Source organism: Harpegnathos saltator, unplaced genomic scaffold (assembly GCF_003227715.2).
Source record: "Harpegnathos saltator strain DR-91 unplaced genomic scaffold, Hsal_v8.6 scaffold74, whole genome shotgun sequence".
NCBI lineage: Eukaryota > Metazoa > Arthropoda > Insecta > Hymenoptera > Formicidae > Harpegnathos > Harpegnathos saltator.
Window position 1 is genome coordinate 807,850 of NW_020230582.1, and position 17,927 is coordinate 825,776.

The 17,927-nt window shown below is 34.3% G+C and overlaps 1 protein-coding gene across 1 annotated transcript; it reads left to right on the top strand.

Moving 5' to 3' along the window:
• Window positions 1-3,782: 3,782 nt before the first annotated feature.
• On the top strand, window positions 3,783-11,097 carry LOC105190268 (slit homolog 2 protein). The gene is made up of 2 exons (XM_011152948.3): window positions 3,783-4,096; window positions 9,111-11,097. Exons 1-2 carry the CDS (start codon window positions 3,922-3,924, stop codon window positions 10,985-10,987), a joined length of 2,052 nt encoding a protein of 683 aa, XP_011151250.1. The 5' UTR covers window positions 3,783-3,921; the 3' UTR covers window positions 10,988-11,097.
• Window positions 11,098-17,927: the final 6,830 nt, after the last annotated feature.

Sequence of the window (17,927 nt, forward strand, 5' to 3'; positions counted from 1 at the left end):
ATCCGTTTTTCTTCCAAAAAAAGACTTTAGTATGAAAAAACATGAAAAAATACACTAATCAAAGTATTTGCCATCGCTTGCTATTATTTTTTCCCATCTATCTGGCAGTTGTTGCATTCCCTCCGGAAAAACGACTCGTCCTTCGAAGTAATCCATTCATTGAGCCATTTCTCTATTTTTTCATAATTGTTGAAGTGCTGGTCCGAAAGCCCCTGTGCTATTGATCTGAACAAGTGATAATCGGATGGAGCAATGTCTGGTGAATACGGCGGGTGAGGTAAAACATCCCAACTAAGTGCTTCTAAGATGGCCTTCACAATCTTTCCAACATATGGCCGAGCGTTATCGTGCTGGAAGATCACTTTTTCGTGTCTCCTTGCATATGCCGGTCGCTTATCCTTCAATGCGTTGTTTAAACGGATCAATTGTTGTTGGTAAAGTTCGGCAGTGATGGTTTGGCTCTGTTTTAATAATTCATGATACACTACACTCTTCTAGTCCCACCATATACAGAGCATTACTTTCTTGCCATGAATATTCCGTCTTGGTATCGATCTGGATGGTTTTCCTGGGTCACTAATGGATTTTCTTCGTTTGGAATTATCGAAATATATCCACTTTTCGTCTCCAGTCACAATACGATGCAAAAAACCTTTTCTTTTTTGCCTGGTAAGCAAGATTTCAGACATGGCTTTTCGTCTCCCGATGTCTCTTTCTTTCAGTTCGTATGGCACCCATCTTCCTTCTTTGTAAATCTTTCCCATGGCTGCCAAACGCACAGAAATTGTTCATCAATCAACATTCAACAATTGCGCGAGCTCATGTTGCGATTGACACGGATCTTCATCGACTAGCGTCTGCAATTCCTCGTCCTCGAACTTCTTCAGCTGACCTGGACGAAGTTTGTCATCGACACTGAAATCATTACTTTTGAAACGTCAAAACCATTCTCTGCATGATTTATCGGTGGGAGCACTTTTATTAGGAGTACAAATAAGTTTCCGCCGTTTGACAAAAGATGGCCCCACCAGAAGGTTATGTTGAAATTGTCAGATGTAAAACGTAATATCGTAAGTTTGGACATCTGGTAACAACATAACCTTGAAGTATCAGTAACTCCGTATCAGCATCACATAATTTTTTTCGTGCAAAAATTTTGTGCCGAATAAGCGTCATCTGCGGGAACTTTTAATTTACTTCTTTAATTTGAAAAAATCTGCAGCTAAGGCGCATCGATTGCTTATAGAAGCATATGGTGAAACTGCTTTAAGTGAGAGAAGTTGTCGTGAGTGGTTTCAAAAGTTTAAAAACGGTGAGTTTGACGTAAAAGACAAAGAACGTAGTGAAAGGCCAAAAGTGTACGAAGACACGGAATTGGAAGCATTATTGGAGGCAGATTTGTGCCAAACGCAAGAAGAACTTGCACTTACATTAGAAGTGACTCAACAAGCAATTTCACATCGTTTAAAATCGTTGGGAATGATTCAAAAACAAGGAAATTGGGTTCCATATGAACTGAAATCGAGAGACATTGAACGCCGATTTTGCATGTATGAAATGCTGCTTTCCAGGCATAAAAAAAAGGCTTTTTTGCATCGTATAGTCACTGGTGATGAAAAATGGATCCACTATGATAACCCAAAGAAGCGAAAATCATGGGGACCACCTGGCCATGCTTCAACATCGACAGCCAAACCGAATATTCATGGAAAAAAACTCATGCTGTGTATTTGGTGGGATCAGCTTGGTGTCGTGTATTATGAGTTGCTCAAACCGAGCGAAACCATTACTGGAGCTCTCTACCGAACACAATTAATGAGATTGAGCCGAGTACTCAAGGAAAAACGCGCCCATTACTACTCCAAACACGACAAAATTATTCTCCTACATGACAACGCTCGGCCACATGTTGCAAAACCGGTCAAAACCTATTTGGAAACACTTAATTGGGAAGTCCTACCCCACCCGTCGTATTCACCAAATATTGCCCCTTCCGATTATCACTTGTTCCGGTCGATGGCACATAGCCTGTCTAAGCAGCACTTTATATCATATGAAGATACTAAAAATTGGGTCGATTCGTGGATAGCCTCAAAAGATGAAGAGTTCTTCCGATGTGGTATCCGAATGCTGCCAGAAAGATGGGAAAAAGTAGTGGCTAGTGATGGACAATGCTTTGAATAGAACGTAATGTACCGTTCTTTCACAATAAATTCCTAATTTTTGATAGAAAACGGCGGAAATTTGTACTCCTAATACCATAAGCTTCTACGAGCATTCGATGAACTTCAGCAGCTATTTTCTTCAAATGAAAACAGAAAATGAGAACTTCCCGGAAATGATGCTTTTTTGGCTTGAATTTCGACATTTTCGAATCAGATAAACATGATGTTATTGTTACAAACCCAAACGTTTATCAACTGAATATTATTGCCAGATATCAAAACTAAAAAATAAAGCCTTTTGCAGACATTAGAGATTAGAAAATTACATAGCGCAGCAACTGACCGGCAGATGGACCGAATTAATTCACACACCTAATAATAATGTATAGGAATTACTACACATAGTTCAAGCATAGACAAATATTTCTGTAAAATTTTAGAAGTGTATATCTTATAGATGAAAAAGAAATTTCTAAAAATTACCTACAAAACGATGTCTTAAATGATTTTTCAAATATTCCTTAAGATACTCCTTTAAAATAATTTAATCAGTTTACCTTTGAAGAAATTTTTTATTAAAAAACAAAATATAGCGCTCATATAATATTGCCAGATTTTTACAGTTCATCTATCATATATAATATTTCAACTACTATCAGAAATTGTGTACATATTAATTTCTCGAAAACAAACGTAATTTTTTATAATATTTTTACAAGTCTCGTATATTGTTTTCTTGTTTTTCGTTAACAGCGTACGTAATTGGTTCTTGGTATTAAAGACGTAATTTAGAAAGCTGTTTTTGTATCTGCTGTACATGTAAATACTGCTAACTTTGAATTATCTCAGCATCGGTATGATTAATTTTAATGATTAATTTAAATCTAATTTATATATGTATAAACCGATTGGTATATTATCAAAATTTAAAAAGATTCCAAAGAAGATTTTATGACCTTGTCTTAAAAGTGAGAACAGAAGAAAATATCCTGAAGAGATTGAACCGATAGATACCGTACAAGTTTCTCCATATATGGTGACTGTCGGTACACAATATCGAACTATCTCAGAACCCGCACAAAATCCTCAGTCCGCAATTACACTTTCACCGAGGAAAAGTTGCGTTTAATTTCATTAAAAGGTCTGCGGTCAAAGAAGATACGATTGTGGTGAAGTTCTCTACAAGTCGTAACCGGTATATTAAGTAAACCAGAACTAAGGATGCTACAGAGAGCAGTATTTTTGTCTCACCAAGACAAAAAGAGAAAAACGAAAGAAGTTCATCCAATCGATCAGCGATTCGTATGGAAATATGCTGATCGAATCCGGGATCGGCATCGGCAACAGTAATGGGGCGTTTCGCCGGACGAAACCGCTGGCGAAAATTAGTCGCCTAAGCCCGCAGGCGTCGTGTTAACGCATGACGGATTGATTTAACTCGAGGTAGACCACAAAATCTGTGCCGCTTGTCTTCTCGCAACTCTTCACCACGAATATATGTACATGCGTCATCGGGCTATGTATGACGTATTCTTTTCGTGCCTACAAATGATCGGGTCAGAGGAATATAAGAAGCAGATTAGCAAAGGCATTCGGACGAAGGTCTCGCGCTCCTTCTTCTTCGGCGTGCGACGAGTCGCTGACTTTTCGTACCGACTCAGTCGCTGTATTCGCGGTATTCGCGTTATTCCTACGACGATACGCACCGCACGAATCTAGGAATCCGTATACACACGACGGATTCGACGAGGTATAAATGCCTGTAAGACCTGTTTTCGCGATTACCTCGTCCCGAGGAATCCCGCCAAGTGCGTTGTTCACCAGGAATAGAAACGCCGCCAGTCTTTGTTTGTCCGCGCACGAAGACGGGAGGAAGTGCTTAGAATCGCCAGTGACTTCCCGTGATTTCCATAGTTTCGGCCGATTGATCGGTAAGTAAGACATTATTTGGTTTCCGCGCAGGATAAAGCGCGATGCTCGCTCTAACTAAGTGTTTTCACAACATATTAATCTCGAGGATCGCAATACAATCCTCTTAACGCGAGGAGGATTTAAAACTGATCTATCGATGAATCGCAAAGTCGGTGGACATACATTGTTTCAAGAAGAAATGTATCAAAATTTAAAAAGTGGGGCTATTTCCTGAAAAGTTATGATACCGAAATCCGAATGTCAATGCAATTTTCCGAAATACAATTTTACTAAAATATCAGAATCGTCTCGGGGCACAGCTGGATATATTAGTACTTACTCATTTAAGTATAACAAGACTTAAATGCAAATAAGAGAAAACATTTATGAAAAATAGCAAATACTTATCCAATATATACTAATAACATTCAATACATATTAATGACATATCTATTTATACTAACACACCACGAATATATTTCTTTACGGAGAAAAAAATTTTTTCAAATGCGAAAATATATATTTTCCTAAAACTGTAACTTTTCATAAAAGCAAATGTATATTACATTTATATAAACGAATTTAGATTTAAATAAACTAGTACTTAATAAATTAAAGTTTTATACTTTTTAGATCTTCTTTCTTTCAATATAAGCAAATATTAATATTACGTACTGAGTATACTATTTCTGAAACAATAGTCCTTCCTCAGAATAATAATGTATTTTTGAAAAATTATTTTTCGGAATATTATCTCGGATTTCAATATTGCGAAACTTTTCGGGAAATTACTCCAATTTTCAGATTTCGATTTCCTGAGGTAATGTCTGTCGCAAACTTCGTTTCATATACAATTTGCACTCAAATCTCAGTCTACGTTTTGAATATGAGAAAAATTAGTGAGTTCTACAACATGCTGGAGTAAGCTTTCAAGAAGACAAGTAGATATTGGTTGACTTGCTTTTCGTCAGTAACAATTCCAGCACTTAAAATGAAATTGATACATATTCCGACGTTTGAGTGTGAAAAGAAGAAAAAAAAGTATAAAAGAGATGTAGATAACACGAACAGACCTTATATTTTTACTATTGTCTGATATATATATATATATATATTATTCTAGATATATATATATATATATATATTGTAAAGGTTTATTGTTATTATTTTAGTTCAGAAAGAAGTTGAAGGAGATATGTTTTTCAGATGGACAGAGAAAATAGATAGAGAAAATATAGTGACTTTTATTCCTTATTTGTGTCAGCGTAATTTGGTATTTTAACATTAAGATATTAATCTGAAATTTTCAACATTATGTTATAACTAAAGATAGTATACTTGAAACTTCGAAACACCTCCAGACCTTCAAAACTCTGGAAGGTTTGGAGTTTTGAGAATTCGAAATTTGGCGCTATTTTTGCAATTCGAAACTTTCAAAATCTGAAGCCAAGATGTCAGTTTAAAAAAAAAATTGAAATACTACTAGAAGAAACAAAATTTACGAGAATAACGATTGACGTCGAAAAACAATTTTAGTTTTTCGCTGTATATGTAATCACGTGTAAATACATTTTCATTTTTAGATATTATAAGATTAATTTTGAGAAAGTTATAATTTATATTCGTTTTATATGCACAATTATTCTCTTTTATTTGAAATTAGCATTTCAGGTTTGGAAACTTTCCATAGTTTCGAAAGTTTTTAAGCCTCACAAAGTTTCAGTTTTGAGCTTCAAAGACCTAAAAATCAAATGTCGACTTATCTTTGGTTATAATTTTATTTCATTATTTATAATTTCCTACAGTTTATCACAAGTTATTGTTGTTGATCATAGGTTATTGTTATCTGTAGTTTATTTTAATACTATAGTTATTTTTTTTATATTTTTATTTTATTTTATAATATTTCTTTTTTTAATTTTTTACCTTTTATTGTTTATAGTTATTTTTATTTTATATTTATTATATATTAGGTTGATGCAAAAATAATGTCGGATTTTTAATGACAACTTTAAACGTGTATAACTTTTAACAACCATAACTTTTTTAATCAAAGTAAGAACCATTAAACATCTACCCATTTTTATCAACGAAAAATAAGTTTTGTTATTCCTGTTATTTATCTGATTTTGTTTCAATTCGTGTGGGACTTATTTGTCCAGCTTTTTCACCTTCCCCATTTTTTTTAAATGGGGAGAACGATGGCGTGATCAACACTAAGTTCTTTTGTAACTTCCTGTGTAGTTTTGAGCGGATTAGCTTCGATTATTGTTCTTAATTGGTCGTCAACAATTGTCGATGGACGTCCCCGACTTTTTTTTTCATCAAGGCTTTCATCACCTATACAAAATTTTCCATACCAATGTTGAACTGCGCGTTTGTTTACAGTTCCTTGTCCAAATGCGATATTGATATTGCGCACCATTTTCGCTGCTTTACGGTAAAATTGATTTCGTATAACAAAATTGCACAAAATTGTTTTTTACCCATTTTTTCTTTGACATCCAAAACACACGATTAGTTATCAACAAAAACAAATGCCTGCTGTCGAAAATATAGAGCGAAGACTGCATTTTAAAATGACGTACAATATGGCTACCTTCATATAAAAATTTATTTAGGATTTTAAACGAGAAATTTGAATATACAAAAATCAATATTATTTTTGCACCAATCTAATATAACCTTTAATTTATTTTATAAATTATTAAATCTATAAATCATATGCAATCGAATATCATGTATACACTTTCAATTAAAAATTCTAATCTACCCTACTCATCCATATATGTTCAATTTTATATATTTTATTGATAAAAATTAATTCAAATATAACAATACATCATATAGCTGCGAAAAATTTTATCTTGAATAATATCATATTTATTTTTAAAGATGGACTCATGATGAAGAAGATCGAGATTGAAATTTCAAAACCCTTAACAATTTATTCAGTTACTTCTAAATTGAATTTTTCTCTTTTTTTAATTTCGATATTTTTTCAATTTTCTAAAGAACACAAAGAAAAATATTTTATAATATACAATTTGTAATTCTTTACCATTGTTTCTTTCACAATAATTACGAAAATAAAATACATAATAAATCTGTCCCTCATGTGAATCTACTCTGATTCTTCCTGAAGTACGTGTCAAATATCATTTACACAATCGGGAACCTTAGTGCGTATTATAAATGTAATTTAACGTGGAACGTTGATGCAACATTTTAAGAGCGATTTTACGTCCAAAGCAAGTCTTCACATCTCGTCCTCGTACTTTCATACCCTTCCGCCGATCTCGAATCTCAAATAGAATATAACGTACTTGTTAGCTTTACAGTAAAATTGCTCGTCGACATGTCGCAATGCCACCACCATTGGAATGTGTGCGTATACACGTGGAGTTATTGCGAGCATCGTGAATTATGTAATTTGCGCATCCTGAGCTTCGAGAGCCCGTACAACCGGTTTCCATAATACCGACATAAGTTTCGGTGGATAGCCTAAGCAGTCGTTTATCAGGATTCACATAATTATACCGATATGAGAGCTATCATACGCGATGTCGTGAAATAGTCGCGAAGCGTGGGATTCTATGACGCGCGAGCTCGCGCATACCGTAAAATTTTCCCGGGCTATCAACGTGGAATTCTGAAGTCAACGTCCCGATGAAGGTTCTCACATTTTACCGAGATTGACTGTGTAAGACATAAAGCCGAGGCTGTATGTGTCTTATGTGTAGTATTTTGTTAATTAATCACACAATACTTCTAATATAACTACTTTGTTAATTAATCACATAATACTTCCAATACGATATGACCAATCTCATTGAACATTTTCTCTAAATTTCTTGGAGTAAAATTTCACTTGAAAAATCGAAACTTCATTTAAATGCTGATGAAAATATTGTCACTTGAAATTACAGAAATAAACGATCAAAGTAATCAGTGTATAATAATATTATTAGAAAAATGTAGTTAATACAATATAAAGAAATCCGTAAGAGAATAATCGTTTCTTGTAAATTAATATATAATATATTTAGTTATAACTGTTTATGTTAAGTAGATGTTTGTAAATATTCAATATAATGTATAAAAGTAATTTAGTCTTTAAAATTAAATATGCGATATCGGAAGTCGTTTTTGTATATGATATATATATAAATAGTATTGATTTTTACTTTAGTTATCTCAAGCTTCAATACGGTCGATTTTTCTTTAATTGTACGTGTGTGTAAATTATGTTTCAAATACATCATGTATACTAGATAAACACACACTGTATGCTACAAATAACAATGGCTTAGGATTTTTCGATATTTTTCCCTACTGTTTGCATTATTGTGCATTAATAATAGAGATCTTTAAGATTATTTCATCCTTAAAAAAATGATTAAACAAGAGATATAAAGGAAAATATAGCGCCTCTAATATTGCTTAATTTGTATAGGTATATACTTTAACCGTTATCAAAAATTGTGTTTTTATATATTAATTTACATGATTTTACATATCATTTTGTCGGAAATTGATCAATGATCACATAATTTTTTAAAATATTTCTATAAAGCTTTTCTATTATCTTTTTATTTTTCATTAAAATTGTAAAAATAGTTGGTTTGTAGAATTAAAAATCGAAAATTAAAAATTTAAAATGTGATACAGACATTATATACATAATTTTTGTAATACATATAAATAGTACTAATTTTTAACTCCAGTTGCTTTAGTTTCTGCGCCGTCAATCTTTTTCTAATATGTAAGTCATGTTTCGATTAATATATATCAAAATTTAACAAAATTTCTAATAAAATGAATTGAGAGACTGATCATCTATCTTATTTAGACTATTTTTTATTATTCAGTTTATAATAAAAATATTCGCTCAATTATTCCAAGTAGAGCATTTATCCTATTTAAGTAAAAATATGTTCCAATTCTAATAACTCGACCGTTACTTTATTTTTCGAGTGAAATTTTATTCGAAAAAATGTAGAATTTTCTTCTATAATTAATAATTGTTTTCAGGAAATCGCCAAAGGATGCTGTCCTTCATTCTATGTTTGCTGCCTTTGGCGACAAGCTTACCCGTAGAGTCGTCCTCGAAGAATTATATCTTGGATATTGACAAGAATATCCTAAGAAACATTCGTTTCGTTGGAGATCCTAGTCTTCAGCTGAATCTATCAAGCATGAATCTCCATGCAATACAGAAGAACGCATTCGATTATGTAGCCGATGTGGAGTCTCTCGACTTGTCTAACAATTCGTTGACTTCATTACCTGAATTCATTTTCTCCAACCTGACGAAGCTGAAGAATCTATTTCTATCAAGCAATCAAATATCGAGTGTGCGCACCCTGTTTGTTGGCTTGGAGAATCTGCAGCTGTTGGACATTTCCCATAATTATATCAGACATCTCAAGAGAGGCAATCTGTTTGGCTTGACCAAGTCCACCAGAATTCTCATTGACCAAAATATCCTCTGGAGCATCAGCACAGGCGTGTCCGCTAACTTTTTCCTAAAGCATACAGAACTGGAGCAAGCAGCCAACAAAATTACAATCATGAAAGAATACGAAGAACAGGAGAAGAAGGAGGAAATCGATAACATGGCTTTTAACGAACGAAAGAATCATGAAGTTCTGAGCAAGTACACTCGAGTGAAGTTATGCAAATCTGACGGTGTCGTAAGGTCATTGGATATCCTCTTAAAGGACGAGGAACTCGCAGAAGGATGTGCCCAAGTGCCACTTGACGTAGACAAGAAGGATGTGATGCTTCAGGAGCAAAACATAGTAGCTTTCCAAGAAGGCTGGTACCAGCTGCAGTCTTTGCCGATCGCTTCGATAGACCTGTCGAACAACGAAATTGCTGAGATCAGGGAGGAAACGCTGAACGACTTGCCGGCGGGTCTTACATACGTAAATTTCCTGGGAAATAAAATACGCAGGATCTGGAGTCAGGTGGTTAAGAACGAGTATCTGAGAAATCTCAACTTCAAAGACAACCTAATCGAGGAGATCGAAGATGGTGCGTTCGAGAAAACGAAGTTGTACGGACTGTACCTCGCTGACAATCAGATAGAAGACTTGAACTTCGTCTCCACGTTGCCGGAGACCTTAACGGAGCTTATTCTGAGCGGAAACCGCGTAACTTCCGTTCCTAACGGCGTGTTCGCTAAGCTGCCTCACCTAAGCCATCTGACTCTTAACGATAACAAGATTGACACGTTGCGGAACGACGCTTTTCAGGGTCTTGTGTCTTTGCGCACATTGATGTTGATGAAAAACCGTGTGACGACGATTGAGCCGGCCACTTTCAAAGGCTTGGTAGCATTGAGAGTGCTCGATTTACCTTACAATTTCATACGAGATTTGCCGAACGGCACATTCGTCGAGTTGACGGCTCTGAAGGAATTGAATCTCGCCCGAAACAAGATCACCGACGCTTCGTTCGCCGATCTTCCGAGTACTTTGAACTCCTTGCATCTCGATTACAACGAGATCGAAGCGCTCGAGGAAGGCAGCTTCGTACAAGCCCCCAGGCTATCTCTGTCCTTGACCGGAAATAGAATCTTCAATATAGCGCGTGGTGCCTTCAATCTGCCCACGCTCAGGGACCTGTACTTAAACAACAACAATTTGACAACTATCGAAAGCAACAGTTATGAAGGTTTGAGACATTTGAGACGCCTTTGGCTCTCAGATAACTTTATCACCAAAATCCACAAGGGTTCCTGTAAAAATTTCGGCAGCCTCTATATTTTGGATATATCTAGGAATCCTTTCCACAAACTGGAGAACGGCGCTCTGTACGGTATCAGCACCGGTATGGGAAGCAACGTGTATATTTATGAGAACAATCTGAAGGAAATGCAAGCCGGTCTCTTTGAAAACGTTTAATCGCTTTAAAAAGTTCGTTCTAACATGACACGATATACTCATCTACGATAGATAAAAAATTTATCAACACATTTTCGCACATCTCTATATTTACCATTTTATATATTCATTGTTTCAATATATATTACATACATATTTTTATTTTTACTACATATTTTATTATATATTTATATTTTTCATTGTATATTTATATTACAAACTAATTAATTAAATTAAATATGAAATTAAATTAAATTAAAATAAATTTTTAAACATTAAAATTATTTTAAATTTATTAGTTAAATAAAATTAGAATGAAATAAAAGAATGAATGATAAATATAAAATGAATTAAAATATATAAAGTAGAGAGAGAGAAGGGAAAAAGGGTAGGGGGAAGGAAAAAAGAGAGGTTATAATTCGTAATGGAACGAAAAATAGTCTTCATATAAAAATTAAAAATCAAAAATATAAAATAAAATTTTTTTATATAAAGTTTCATTTACAAAACAATTAATTTATCAGAGGTATGTCAGTAAGGCTTCACTCTGACCTATCATTGCATTGGAAGAATTTATGGTGACAATGTTTGTATCACAAGTAAATACCATAGAAAAAGATTTCATATTTGTTCTTGTATTGATGTTTGTAATAAAATAAAAAAAACATACCATACAAAATTCTTTTGTATAAACAATATCACTTAATGCTTACGTTATCAATTTAGTCACACACGTGATGTGATGAATTTTTAAAATCGGCTTTTTAAGAACAGAGGCATGATAAAAGTTTTTTTATTTTTATTTTGTATATTTCACTTATTTTTATGAAGAATTACCTTCTTTTTTTTGTATCGCAAGTTACATCTCATCCTGTGCATATTTGTGAATGTGTGTATGTTAATTTTAATATAAATCTTAAAATAAAATATCTTTTATAATATTTTATTATATCTTCAAGCGATCAAATGCATGTGCAATCTCACAACAAAGTCTTCAGCTGCTTTGATATTTAATCTGAGGAAAGCACATGGCCAGGGCAATTTTCGTAAAAGTGCCTGGCAATTCGCTTTCACCGAACGCATGCCCACGACTCTGTGTAAAATCGCAATAATAATAAAACCCGATCCGTGCAAGACGAAACGTGCGACTTGCAACCGGCTAGCCTTGACTTTCACATGAAACCTTCCAACTTACGACTTCAACAACCAGGTATCCGAGACCCGTTTGAAGGTCGGCACGCTGTTAGAAGTTATCTCATTTTTTCGCAACGTCGATCGACTAACGGTAGACCGCGGTCAAAGTGTTGTATAATGAAATTGAGTAATCGGACGTCATCTTCGTGACAGAGGAGGAAGGACCGATTGATTGTTTCATCTGTATATATTACGACAGACAGGATAACAGTAGTCGGTATGTACTACACATTTCGTACGTACAGTCGCCTAATTAAAATTTGCAATATTCTTCCGTTTTGTTTTTGAAAAGCATTCGATGTCCAAAAAAAGACGGATCTCCTGAAAATTACTAAACAAGCATTTTTTTTTAATACGAGATGCGCTACTTGCAAAAGAAAATTGTTATAACCATTAATCAGGCGACTGTATAACAAAGCAGAGGAAATCGTCATTTCTTCTAGAATCCGTTTGTTAGAATTTTTGGTATTTATGTATAAAAGGGGCCCCTTCTCCGATTTGATTTATTTTTAAATATGTTGTTGGGAGAGTCTTCCTGAGTCGTTTCATATACATATATAAGGGTCGGATGCAAATAGCTTCGAAAATACAAGCTGAAAGTAGTAAATATGAAAATTCATTTAAAGTAATGAATCACCGAAGCATACACACACACACACACACACACCGAAGGGGGGGTGCGGGAGGGTTTTTGGCTTCCCCACCCGCACCCCCCCTCGTCTGGTCGAACTTGCGTGTGGAAAATCGCAAACTCATGTGACACAGAGCAATACGACTTTCCATATGAAGTGAGTTTCATCCGTTAAGGGAAGGTGCAGGTGGGGAGCCTGTTTATTTATATTTTCAAAATTATTCTATTTGTTTGTTTATGTTTGAATTTCTTCATATATTTTCGACGAAGAACATTCAGCATTCACTTAGAGACCGTCTCATCGTACAGTTTTCTTCACAATGTGAAGAATAATGAAACTACACGAATTTTTATCCTTTCTCAACCTGTATTTCTGAAGCTATTTGCGTCCGACCCTTATATATATATTATATAATGATATATAAAACGACTCAGAAAGTCTCCCCCAACAACATATTTAAAAATAAATTAAATCGAGGAGGGGGCCTCTTTTATGCATAAATACCGAATTTTTCAGTAATTGTACAAAAATGATCGGAACAACATTCCTCTGAGTTTTTATGTTGCAAACAATTTTGTAGACTGTATATTTTTTCTTTATAGTCTAGATATAAATGTGCAATAACACAACGAAGCTGCTCCGACATTGAATCAAGGTCACAGAATATTCATGACAGAATAATAACATGAAATATATATGGTTATGAAAATATGTATTATTATTTAAAATTATTTTGTAATGAATGGGGTTTACACTTGCATGCTGTTCCTAAGAGCGTAAAGATATTTTTTTAAGAAATAAAATGTAATGATTCTTAGTTTATGATTCTTATATTATTTAATAAAAACATAATTTTTATTTACATCAACATAACTTGTTTTTTAAAAATTAGGATGTTTGTCTTAATTTGTTATTTTTTTCATTGTGTTAAACTGTATATTAATCTGTATATTAAAAGATTAATGGGGTAGTCTATTGAAATTTTACTAACTTTAACAAAAAAACACATGAATAAAATTTATTCGTTCACATGAAACAGAATGCATATACAAAATTTTAAGGTTCTCGAAAGGACCCCAAAGTTTGTCTACTTTGTGTATAAGGGTAATTTTGGAGATGCAGGAAATCAAAATGGGCAAATTCCTAATATTATGCAAGCACTATAAATATAAGAAAAAAGTTAAGACTTCTTTGATAATAATGATATTTTGATTACGATTAGTCAGAATAGTTTTCTGAGACCACTATATCAAAAATCCGATTCCTCCATCCTTGTCGCTTAATTTTTTAAAGGAGTAAGACTACATAAAAAAAGTTTCTGCTAAATTTTTTGAAAACGGTTGTAGATATAAAACAAATATTTAGGGCAAAATTGTTTGTTTTAAAATTCTGCTCCAAAAAGATCTATTTCATTCTTTTATAAAATCAACCCTTTGGTCAAAAACCGTATCTGAAGAAAGATAGTTTCTGAAAATGAAGGGAGTTTCAAGAAAACGAAGAAGTCCTCTTAAAGAACTATTATTGCAGGAATAAACGTTGACATTAGCGATATTCTTGTAGTACAGTTTAAGATAATTGAAAGATTTTATTTTAAATATTGCGAACTGCAATATTTATACTGCATGCGATATTTAAAGTATCTTGATATGAGATATTTAATTTTGCCTTAGAAATTCACAGCTAGTATCGCCAGCTTCGACATTTATAATTAGCAGTTTTAGCAGTGTACGGAACTTAAGAGTTTTAAAGTTGTTTTTCTGAATGTTTATACAGATTTTGATAACTACATTCCTCTCTCTCCCATAAAAATGTAGAAGAATGAAGGTAAAGGTTTACTGTGCTAGAAAAATAAAAGGATTTATATTCATTTTTTTACATAAGTATAAAAAAGAGCGTTAACTATTGTCTCTATCTGCGTTGAATATCATTAATATCGATATTCGTTTTTGCAATGATAGTTCTTTGAGTAATTCTCTTTATTTTCTGAAGAAATTATCTTTTTGAGAGTAGTTTTACTTTTTTGAAATAATTAAGTAACAAAATGGAAAAATCGGATGTTTAGTACAGTAGTCAAAAAATCATTCTGATTAATTTTAGTCAAAGTCTCTGTCCCACTGTTATCAAAGAAATTTCAATTTTCTTCTTCTGTCAATTGCGCTTGCGAATTTGATCATTCTCACCATATTTCTAAAATATGCTCAACTTAAAATTTTTTTGAGATTAATGTCTTACCATACAGCATCGTTTGATATATAATTCGATTCAAATTCGAGAACCACAGAATAGACGAAAAAATCCTATATTGTTGAGATCACTTTTTACTTAACTCTTAAAAATTAAACTTTCTCCAAATATTTTTCTCAATTTTGATAAAAGTCAGGAAATAATATCTATGTTTTAAAATGAAAATTTTTCTGTTCTTTTTTTATTGTTCTCACAATAATAAACGAAAAAATCGGCGAACGTGCTCCTACCCTACAAACCTGCCATGCTCTACTTTGTGAAGTGTTCGAAAAATCATGTAGCGAGATCGATAAAATCAACATGTATCCTTGACGCACAACCGGATCCCAATGTCTATTGCGGCGCCACGTAATTCCATTCGTGCCGGATAATCTCGTTTCGCGGCGCATCGATCGTGACAATTAGCGTGACAAAACAGACTGCGTTTCCGCGCACCGGAAGGCGGTAGTCCGCGCGCGTAATTACGTAACACGCATATTCCTCCTCGGCTCTAATTAACTTGCGGACGTAGCTTCTTCGTCGGACGTGCTTGCAAAGTGAGTGCATCGCGATCTTTCCTTTTCCTAGACAAGCAAGGTCTTCTTCAAGGTACCGATATGATCTGACGAGTCGATTTGTTTAATTGGATCTTGAGGGGCTGTATAGTAGTTGGTAGGGGGAAGGTGGGAGATAGTAAGAAAGGATTCAAGCCGATCTTCGAGCGGATAGAACTGGCATCTTTGTTGCGTTCTGACTGCGATAACGCTTTTACGATGGAAACCTCGCGCGCCTCACTAATTGGCGCGAGCTTAATTGAACCTCCTGCGCCTCGAGTATTCGCGCGATTCGTTCGTCTTAAAAAAGCCCTGAGCCGAATCGCGGAAATGAAAAAGAGTGAAAAGAAGAAATGCGGTCGGTCAGCTACAGTGCACAAAAGAGCTCGCCGGCTGCTATTTCACGGCCGCTGATCCGCGGAAGAGAAGCGCCGTCACTGCCTGCATCTGCCGCTGATTCTCACATACCGGCCGCTTCTTGTTCCGTAGCGAAGGTCCCGAGCAATTTTGTGGCATTGACACCGAATACTCATGCCCGCCACTTCCGGTCTTCTTGGTAACGGTACATCTTAGTGTTCGCTGGACGTCACAACGGTTGCGAGGACCCACCACGACGAATCCCGTGAAATTTCATTTTCGCGGCATGCCGTGTTTCCTTCGTTGAATTATGAATTCTGCTCTAAGTAATGGGCGGCTTCCACAAAAATACAGGTGTCACGCAAGTGTTAGTACATGTACAGATAGCTCCGCTTCGGCACACCGATGCATTAAACAACAGATGAGGACGGAAGGGGAAGATTTTACGGTAAGGTTCTCCTGCAGATTAACATCCAAGCAATAATCGGTAATACATTCCAATTGACTCCAAGCGATAATCGGTAATGAATTCAAATTGACTTAACCTCTTAATATATATAATTAAATTAAAAAAAAGAGTTGTGTAAAATCTATTTTATTTTTAATTTCATTTCTCCATATGTACAACGCTTAAAAAGAAATACATGTTACATCTTACATAATTAATATAGTTTTATAAAATAAATAGTGTGTTAATACATACACATACACACACATGTTTCAGAAATTTCAGAAGCGTTATGAGAGATTGCAATATAGATTTAGAAATAAAAATCAAAAATTTACACATGACTATCATCATCAGTTGAAGATACATTGCTTTCTTTTTTATTATTTCCTTATTTAATCTTGTTGATCAATACTATTTTGATTTTGTTCATCATTTCATATTAGCATAAAAATTCTTTACTTGTTTAATAATACATGTCACAATAAACTTATTTTGATCAACATTAATTTATCCATTTCATTTTAGTACAAAAATATTTGTTTCAAAGACATAGCAAATTTTTGCAGCGAGTGATATGCGCGTTTATGTACACTGTTGCAATAAAAGATATTGCAACATATATCACATGATATTAAGAAAGAGAAACCTTAAAGAAAAGCATTGTAATTTTTAATCCACGTCTGTATATACAGGGTCTACCAAAAGTTCCGGAACAGTTAATTATTTCAAAAAATAATGATTGTTTAAAACAATATTTGAAACAAAAGTTGTAGGGCTTAAAAAAGCTATCAGATATTGATAATTGTTTGACCTTGGAATGACTTTGAGAAATGTTATCAAGATCGACATAAACATCTTAAATGGAACCCTCTATTTTTTGTTACATATTCTTATAGCTGACGTTGAAACGTTTCCAAAACACTGGTTACAAATCTTCTTTCAAACACAAATTTTCCCAACCCATTACAAATTTTCTTGTACTACGTAGAGGTTGCACAGTCGGATTTACACCTCTTGTGTGTATGTGTGTGTCACAGCAGAGATAAAGACCCCACGGTTCGTCACTGCCGTAGTATTTATTGACTCCAAACCCTCTCTGTTGTGTGTGTCTGTGTATAGCGTGCGTGTATGCGGCCTATGTCTGTCGAGGGTAGTATGTGTGCATATTATACTGTTAAATATTCAAACTGATGGCTTCTTGCTGCTTGACAGTGTCCCAAGCGAACATAAAATGTATTTAAAACATTTCTCAAAACTTCTGGTGTAATGAAATCTGAAACATTCAACATTCTTTCTTTTAGATCGTCTATGTTTCTAGGTTTCGTTACATAGACCATACTTTTTAAATGTCCCCAATAGAAAAGTCTAACGGATTTAGATCAGGATATCTTGGCGGCTATTCTATTGTACCTCTTCTACCAATCCATCGACCAACAAAAGTTTCATGTAGAAAATGACGAACATTTAAATCGAAATGAGATGGAGCCCCATCTTGTTGAAACCAAACATGTTCAAAAGCATCTCCAACAATGTTTCGGATAGCTGGTACC

Bases quoted from the DNA above. Each gene is read 5' to 3' on its own strand.
- LOC105190268 (XM_011152948.3), top strand. From the start codon at position 3,922: ATGCCTGTAAGACCTGTTTTCGCGATTACCTCGTCCCGAGGAATCCCG. The intron at 4,097-9,110 runs GTAAGTAAGACA...AATTGTTTTCAG, and splicing joins TAGTTTCGGCCGATTGATCG to GAAATCGCCAAAGGATGCTG.